The sequence below is a fragment of the Panicum hallii genome, chromosome 4, assembly GCF_002211085.1.
Source record: "Panicum hallii strain FIL2 chromosome 4, PHallii_v3.1, whole genome shotgun sequence".
NCBI lineage: Eukaryota > Viridiplantae > Streptophyta > Magnoliopsida > Poales > Poaceae > Panicum > Panicum hallii.
Genome location: NC_038045.1, coordinates 49,326,683 through 49,335,025, shown reverse-complemented (window position 1 = coordinate 49,335,025; position 8,343 = coordinate 49,326,683). Strand labels below are relative to the sequence as shown.

Below are 8,343 nucleotides of genomic sequence, written 5' to 3'. Positions count from 1 at the left end.
CACCCCCCCCACCCCGCCCTCCGCCGCTGCGTTCCCCCACCCGCGTAGGGTTAGGGTTTTGTCCCGCCGCCATGGCGATCCTCTCGGCGCTCGCGACCGAGGTGCTCATCCCCGTCGCCGGCATCATCGGCATCGCCTTCGCCGTCGTGCAGTGGGTGCTCGTGTCGCGGGTGAAGCTCTCCCCGGCCGCGGCCGCCGCGGGCGGCAGCAAGAACGGCTACGGCGACTACCTCATCGAGGAGGAGGAGGGCCTCAACGACCACAACGTCGTCGTCAAGTGCGCCGAGATCCAGAACGCCATCTCCGAAGGTGAGGGAGCAGCCGAGCAGGGCCTCTCAGATCTGTGCGCTGCCGCTCGGTTCGTTTAGATCTGCGCATTTCGTGCAGGAGGCCGCGTCTTTTTTTCCCCTCTCTTGCGCGAGGATGATGCTAGAACTCGTCGTGTTTAGGATAAAATTTTCTCGAAAGGCGAGCGAGATCTTTGGGATCAAAGGTTCAGGCTTTCGCTGGCCGTTCCTTTCTTTAGTAGATTTATTAATTAACACTGGTCTGACGGTAAAGTTCCAAATTTAGCATGGGGTAAGCTAGCTAAAACATCATTCTAATTTCTGTCCACCCTCTCCCCGTCCATAACGGCTTTCTAAATAGATGAAAAATCATGAAGAAATTTATGCCGAACTGAGATTACTGTCGGATTAGATATTTTCAATAGATGACAAATCGTTCTGTGGGGGGTATGTGGTACCTTTACGGTGTGGGGGCTGCCAAATGTTGTTCCCGTTTCCTTCCAAACTATGTACTTTTGTGATATTTTTTTCAGGCACTCTTGGCACCTGTCCCAAATCTGAGATTTTTCGAGTGGGGGCTCATGTGATCTTTTACTGTTGTTTTGCTAGAATTCGATTCACGGGTCCCAAGTGGGGCTCGCGAATAATTTTTCGCCTCCCAGGGACGTGTAAATCTGGGAATTGGCTTTAGGTGCCTGTAGTTGGTGGTGCTAAATCTGAACTTTGATAAGGAGTTCTTTAATACCTTGAGCCGTGCCCCGTGTCGGTGCTGTAGTGGAGATGCAGTTGCTTTCAGCTGAGTCGTGTAGATCTTGTAACTTGGTAGTGGAAGGTGCGTGATGGATCTGTCTCTAACTAACTAGAGTATATGTGCACACGTAAGAAGTAGATTACAGAGTGCCATTTGGCTGTGACTTAAGCTTACTATAATTATTAACTGGACTCTAAATGTCCTAGTGTTAGGTAGATCTGGACCTTGAAGGCCCGGTTCTTGGATAAGGACTTCTTACATGTGTCCATTGTTCCCTGTTTTTCTTCTGAGCTTCCATGCATAGACTAGTGCTCCCAGATACGTGTCCAATCCATGGGTTTTGTTTCAACGTGTCACCAATCTTGACCCGCTGTGTTTTTTTCTTCCTCTTATGATTGAGATGGGGACACAGGAATGTTAGCACTTTTGGAGGTACCTGCTTGGGGGGTCATGGGTTTGTGACTTCCCTGGGTTGTTGACAAATGGCTGTTGGATGTGTCAGTCTGTAGACTTAAGATAAAATTGGACCAACAGTTGTATTGGTCTTTCTGGTGTTTGCTTCACTGAGCGTGCCTTTGTATTGTTCATAGTTTGTATGTGCATCATAGTCTAATCTTGCATTATGTTATAGTTACTGCTCTTTACATCCTAGTGACTCTAATCATCTTATCTATATCTGACAAGTGTCTTTTATGAGCAGGAGCAACATCTTTTCTCTTCACGGAGTACCAATATGTTGGTATTTTCATGTCGATCTTCGCCGTTGTCATCTTCCTCTTCCTTGGCTCGGTTGAGGGATTCAGTACAAAGAGCCAGCCCTGCACCTATAGCAAGGGCAAGACCTGCAAGCCTGCCCTGTTCACGGCACTCTTCAGCACTGCGTCCTTCTTGCTTGGAGCCATCACCTCTTTGGTCTCTGGTTTCCTCGGAATGAAGATTGCCACATATGCCAATGCCAGAACCACCCTGGAAGCTAGGAAGGGTGTCGGGAAGGCATTCATCACCGCTTTCCGCTCTGGTGCTGTTATGGGTTTTTTGCTTGCATCAAGCGGTCTTGTGGTTCTCTACATCACCATTAATGTATTTAAGTTGTACTACGGTGATGACTGGGAGGGTCTTTTTGAGTCTATCACTGGGTATGGTCTTGGTGGGTCTTCCATGGCTCTCTTCGGAAGAGTTGGTGGAGGTATCTACACAAAGGCAGCTGATGTGGGTGCTGATCTTGTTGGCAAAGTTGAAAGGAACATCCCCGAGGACGATCCTAGGAACCCAGCTGTGAGTTTTCTTGTTGCTGCCTTGGGCTTACAATATTGATTTGCAGACAGTCCACTTACATGATGGCCATATGGCGCTTGGCATTTTCATTTCTGAACTTGTAGATCCTGTTTTGCAGGTGATCGCTGACAATGTCGGTGACAATGTTGGTGACATTGCTGGAATGGGATCTGATCTCTTTGGTTCATACGCAGAATCTTCCTGCGCTGCCCTTGTTGTTGCATCTATTTCATCTTTTGGAATCAACCATGATTTCACTGGGATGTGCTACCCGCTGCTTGTGAGCTCTGTTGGGATCATTGTCTGCTTGATCACCACACTCATTGCCACTGACTTCTCTGAGATCAAGGCTGTGAAAGAAATCGAACCTGCACTTAAGAAGCAGCTCGTCATCTCCACTGCTTTGATGACTGTTGGTATTGCCATAATCAGCTGGTTGGCCCTTCCAGCGAAGTTCACCATCTTCAACTTCGGCACCCAGAAGGAAGTATCCAACTGGTATGTTATTGTCAACCTTGCTGTTTGTTTGTGGAATGTTCTCTCTTCTGACTGAAGCGTCATGTGTCTTTGTAGGGGCTTGTTCTTCTGTGTTGCAATTGGTCTGTGGGCTGGTCTTATTATTGGTTTTGTCACAGAATACTACACTAGCAATGCATACAGGTAAGAATCCTGCCAGTCTTTAATTAGGTATTTGTTTCATCATTTCTGTGATACTGTTTGAAACTGATTATTTTTCTATATGGCAGTCCTGTGCAAGATGTTGCGGATTCCTGCAGAACTGGTGCTGCCACCAATGTCATTTTTGGTCTTGCTCTAGGATACAAGTCAGTTATCATCCCAATTTTCGCTATTGCCGTCAGCATCTATGTCAGTTTCTCTATTGCCGCAATGTACGGCATTGCCGTTGCTGCTCTTGGTATGCTAAGCACAATCGCAACTGGCCTTGCTATTGATGCTTATGGTCCCATTAGTGACAATGCTGGTGGCATTGCTGAGATGGCTGGAATGAGCCACAGAATCCGTGAGAGAACTGATGCTCTTGATGCTGCTGGTAACACAACTGCTGCTATTGGAAAGGTAAAGTTATTATATGTGTTGGACCAAATTAATTGTATTAGATGGTTAGCAAGGAAACTATTGTGCTGGTCTGGTAACTTATTTCATCTGTATCCTTCTGCAGGGATTTGCCATTGGATCAGCTGCTCTTGTCTCCCTGGCCCTTTTTGGTGCCTTCGTCAGCAGAGCTGGAGTGAAGGTGGTTGATGTCCTCTCCCCCAAGGTCTTCATTGGCTTGATTGTCGGAGCCATGCTTCCGTACTGGTTCTCTGCCATGACCATGAAGAGTGTTGGAAGTGCTGCTCTGAAGATGGTTGAGGAGGTCCGCAGGCAGTTCAACACCATTCCTGGGCTGATGGAGGGAACTGGCAAGCCTGACTATGCTACCTGTGTCAAGATCTCCACCGATGCTTCCATCAAGGAGATGATCCCCCCGGGTGCTCTGGTCATGCTCACTCCCCTCATTGTTGGAACCCTCTTTGGTGTGGAGACCCTCTCTGGCGTTCTTGCTGGTGCCCTGGTTTCTGGAGTGCAGGTGCGTGTGACTTCCTAATACTCTCTGTGTGTGTACTTCTGTGAGTTCACTGGTTCAATGGTTTCTGACATTAAAATCTCCGACAGATTGCCATCTCTGCTTCCAACACTGGTGGTGCATGGGACAATGCCAAGAAGTACATTGAGGTAAGCACTCTGATTAAGTCCTGGATGAACAGTATGAGTCAGTATCAAAGGTCAGTGAATAACTTTGTCCTCGACATTATCTTGTTTGTTTCAGGCTGGTGCCAGCGAGCACGCAAGGACCCTGGGCCCTAAGGGATCAGACTGCCACAAGGCTGCTGTGATCGGCGACACCATCGGTGACCCCCTGAAGGACACCTCTGGCCCATCCCTCAACATCCTCATCAAGCTCATGGCTGTGGAGTCTCTCGTGTTCGCCCCCTTCTTTGCCACCCACGGTGGCCTGCTCTTCAAGTACCTGTAAGAGCCACACCAAGCGCAGCAGAAGTATACAATCAATCGATCCATGGGCATCTTGAATAACTCCTGCCAGATCACCAGTTCGTGTGTCGCCCGCTGCATAGCGTCCGCTGTTTTTTTGGTCTCATTGTTTCAGGATTGCTGCTACTTTTGGTCTTTCTCCTTGGGCCTCCTGGAGGCATTACCGTTAGCCTTACTCTTACTGCTTGTAGCTCCACGTAGAAGAGAAGAGATGTCCTGCGTCTGGCAAATTTTCCCAGTCCCTTGATGATGGCGATGATGTTGAAATCTTTGAACAATGATACATGATTGTTGCAGTGTACTGGTAGTGAATCATATGGTCTGTTAGTGGTTACCTGCTATCCCATCATTCCAATGTTCATGCTAAGTGCTATCGCGTGTAGTGTAATGCAAGCAATTGATTCCTTGCTGTTTGCATGCACTGTTCAATTTCACTGCTGTTGCCAACAAATCTGGTCATAACAAACCGATTTGCTTACGGAACAGAATGAAGCATCTTCAGTTCTTTAGGAGCATCTTCAAGTACCTTTTTTTTCAAAATCAGTTTCTGATTCTTCAGTACACCACAATATCCTGGAATTTGGCTCGTTTGCTGCATATTAACTTATGATCTTCCACGAGATATAAAAAAATCCCTTATGATCTTACATTACACAATAAAACAAAATCTGTAAAGTACTTTCTTAGGAACTCTTAACAAATTTCTTAATACTACCCTTAAACTCATTTTTATTTTTCCCGCCCTTTTATAATTCTGCTTCATCCAAACAAGGAACTTGATGACACTGGAAAATAGCTTTTCCCCTTTTCCATTGTTGATCATCATAACTCCTTCAACCTTCTACAATTCTAAGAATAGAGATGCAAATAATTATACCCTTGCATCCCACTTCATCTTCCAGATGGAAAGCTTCGCTGTCCATCCATCATCACCAACCACCCCAAACCCCATTATTATGATCTAGCCCATCTACTCCTAGTCCTAACTACATGCCGGGGCATGGAAATGTGAAATCCGAACGAACACGATGGAGTAGGGCGCCACGGCAATGGGCTGCGCCGCGTCCACCTTCACCGGCTCCAGCCTGGGGATGCTCCCGTCCGCGCCGGTGGCCAGCGCCCTGCCGTTCAGCAGCATCACTTGGCTCCGCAGGTCGCCGCCCTTGGGCGTGAGGTGGTACTCGTCTCTCGTGGCGCCGTCGGCCGCCGCCGCGAAGCCGGGGGCGGGGGCGTGCCCGAACTTCCTGCCGTGCCTCCTCCCGCCGTGCTTGTGCTCACCGGCGGCGGCGGCTTGGTTTGTCACTGAGACTTGGGCCGTGGTGTAGCCCGTCCTTGCGCCGTGCTTGTGCGCACCTGCGGCGGGGGCGGCTTGAGCTGTCACCGAGACTTCGGTCTTGGTGTTGCCGCTGAGGTTGATCAGCAGTAGAGTGATTCCTGGCTGAACGATGAGCATGCAGGGGAGACAGTGAGCACGAATTCTCTAGGAGACGAAAGCTTTTATCTTTTTTTTTCGTGATGTTGCTGATGAAAAGGAGCCGAATTCCTTACCGAATCTCTAGCGCAGTGGGCGTAAGCGCGGATCTTGTTGGTACCATTGAATGTTGTTGCTAGAACTTTGGTTCCCATGAGGCGATGCCACAGTAAAGCACTGCAGGGAAAAAAAAACTCAGGAGAAAAAACATGGAAAAAAAATTTGTCATTGAAGTGCCAAACTGGCAATTTTGTTTGCTTTGCAATGCCAATTCTTAGCTTGGACGTGAAGTAGCTGTTGGGTTTTTGATCGGCTGGGATAGCTCTACGCATTTAGGACAAAAGGATTAGCTTGTTCGATGCATCCAATCTTGTTAGTATTCCAGCACAAGACAATTTCTTTTTGTCGGTATACAAGGCAAGTTTTTCTTCAAGTGCTTGAGCCGATTACTTATTATATAATCCTTGATGAACATGATGCATTTTTACCTGTAATAGTCAGGGTTCGGTTGAAATGTTGTGGTGTTCAGCAGGCCGTAGTTGCCGCCAATCAAACTCTGTCTGCAGTAGCTCTTTGTGTCATACTTTGCTGACATCCCAAGCTGATCCAAAAACCTTGAAAAATCACCCGAAAAGATCTCAATGAAAACATCTTCAAGAACAGCATCGTAATTCAACACCTGCAAACTTGTTTGCTTTACCAGAAGCTGAACACAAATGCGTCAGTGACAAGGTGGTGGCCACTGTTGTAAGCCCCTCCAGCTTCCCCTACCCATGCGACTGTCGATGTCCCTGTTGATTTCAGTATCCCCTGAAGATTGCTGAATATGCTTACCATTCCGTCGAGGACCGACGGATTGAGGATCTTTTCAATCAGATTTGTATCCCTTCCTGCGGTATCCACCACATTTTACTTTCAGTTTCTGTGTGCCTGAATCAAATTTATCCAGGAATAGCTGTGAGCATACCTGCTCCTAAGTTGTAGATGTGGTGGGTGATCACATTCAATAGATTTGGCTTGGTTTTGACGATAAGTTCAGTAAACCAGCCTGGGTCGAAAAATCCTCCAGGAGCAAGCACCAGTGGCTTTGATGGATTGCTTCGATATATGTCGTCGACTATTGTTTTTAGGGTGATCACATCTGCGGCATATTGGCCAGCTCTGATTCGGGTTCCAACTCCATTACCACTAAGTTCATTTCCTGCAAGGAGAGCACACGAGTTTCTGAATTCATGATTGAAATTGTATTTACTATTCAGAATTGCAGGCTCAAAGTGTTATTTATTTTGGTATAAAAGCTGTGGATAATTGGGAAATTGGAATTAGGCATCCTAACCACACATGCTACTGTCCTACAGATTGGACATGCCACATGTCGACATCAATGTTTTCTGAAATAATTTCAGAGAACTAGAGAACATTGAAAGATGTAAGGACAGCAACTGTAGCCCTTCTCTGAAAATAGGCGCATCAAAAAAGAGCTTTTCAAAAACAAGTTATGCATTAAATTCTTCCTCTTTCATGCGAAACAGTACCACCAAACGATGCATTTCGAAACAACTAGTACAAAAATGCACACTAGAACAACATACCAAGCTCCCATCCATGAATGTGGTAGCCCTTGTATGCAGTATACTGAATCAGCGATGCTGCATTGGTGTAATCCCATGGCCCTCCCATAGATCCATCCGGCAACAGGACCCGGCCATTCATGGCGTTCAGCCCGAACACAATCTTGGCACTGTAATTGTGCAAAATTCATAGAATTTTCAGCACTGATGTGACTCAAAAGGAAAAGAGTAGGCTGAATCGTTGAACTCACCCGGATTTGTGAAAAAATGCGTTGAGCTCGTCCCACCTGCGCAGAGGCAGGCATCCGTGAGTGAAGCCGAACATCTCCGATTCGTTCTTAACGAACGGCGTGCACGGCCGCCGGAGGACGGCGGTGCCGTACAGCACCTTGTCTTGCAGCGAGCCTCCCAGCCGGAGCTTCAGCGGCGAGAACGCTGAAACAAAATTCACCGCCGCATTGACAAAGGAAACGGGATATACTAATAGAGCTTCAACCTCAACGGAGCGGCGGCGGAAGCCGCCCGTCGCCTACCTCTGACGGCATTGAGCAAGACCTTGTTGGAGAGATCCTGCAGGAGAGGACGGAAACAAACTGCGTGTCAACACTTCGCCGCGTCCTTGGACCACCAAGAATTCCGGACAGGAATGGAGGAAGGAGGAGAGGTACCTCGGCGGCCGGTCCCCGGCTCGCCACTCACCAGATTGAGCAGGCCGGCGCGGCCCCAGGCGCAGGTGCCGTAGTCGCACTTGTCCGGCGGCCACCAGTCCAGTGTCGCGCACACGAAGTCCTCCCCCGTCGCCGCGATGGCGCGCCGGCCGTCCACAGCTGCCACCGCCGCCTGCCCGGCGGCCGCCGCTGCGGCGCCCAGCCGCAGCAGCAGCGCCGCGAAGAGCCACACGGCTCCAAGAAGCCGCAACCCCGCCGCGGCCAT

General features: G+C 48.5%; 2 protein-coding genes across 2 annotated transcripts; one reads left to right on the top strand and one right to left on the bottom strand.

Annotated features, from left to right (window-relative positions):
- On the top strand, positions 1-4,772 carry LOC112891165 (pyrophosphate-energized vacuolar membrane proton pump). Its single transcript, XM_025958099.1, has 8 exons — positions 1-309; positions 1,739-2,313; positions 2,432-2,811; positions 2,887-2,973; positions 3,060-3,390; positions 3,494-3,904; positions 3,991-4,050; positions 4,145-4,772. Exons 1-8 carry the CDS (start codon positions 72-74, stop codon positions 4,349-4,351), a joined length of 2,289 nt encoding a protein of 762 aa, XP_025813884.1. The 5' UTR covers positions 1-71; the 3' UTR covers positions 4,352-4,772.
- Positions 4,773-5,148: 376 nt separating this feature from the next.
- On the bottom strand, positions 5,149-8,343 carry LOC112891166 (heparanase-like protein 3). Its single transcript, XM_025958100.1, has 9 exons — positions 8,110-8,343; positions 7,944-7,980; positions 7,662-7,845; positions 7,432-7,580; positions 6,807-7,040; positions 6,540-6,729; positions 6,328-6,453; positions 5,917-6,016; positions 5,149-5,806 (listed from the first exon to the last, which is right to left on the bottom strand). The coding sequence occupies exons 1-9, from the start codon at positions 8,341-8,343 to the stop codon at positions 5,351-5,353; spliced, it is 1,710 nt and encodes a 569-aa protein (XP_025813885.1). The 3' UTR covers positions 5,149-5,350.

What these genes read in the sequence shown, in the direction of transcription:
- LOC112891165 (XM_025958099.1), top strand. Translation starts at nt 72, where the DNA reads ATGGCGATCCTCTCGGCGCTCGCGACCGAGGTGCTCATCCCCGTCGCC. An exon ending in TACACTAGCAATGCATACAG is followed by an intron (nt 2,974 to 3,059) that starts GTAAGAATCCTG and finishes TCTATATGGCAG; the next exon opens with TCCTGTGCAAGATGTTGCGG. An exon ending in CAACTGCTGCTATTGGAAAG is followed by an intron (nt 3,391 to 3,493) that starts GTAAAGTTATTA and finishes ATCCTTCTGCAG; the next exon opens with GGATTTGCCATTGGATCAGC.
- LOC112891166 (XM_025958100.1), bottom strand. Translation starts at nt 8,343, where the DNA reads ATGGCCGCGGCGGGGTTGCGGCTTCTTGGAGCCGTGTGGCTCTTCGCG. An exon ending in GCGCCGGCCTGCTCAATCTG is followed by an intron (nt 7,981 to 8,109) that starts GTGAGTGGCGAG and finishes CCTCTCCTGCAG; the next exon opens with GATCTCTCCAACAAGGTCTT. An exon ending in CCCACTGCGCTAGAGATTCG is followed by an intron (nt 5,807 to 5,916) that starts GTAAGGAATTCG and finishes CTCATCGTTCAG; the next exon opens with CCAGGAATCACTCTACTGCT.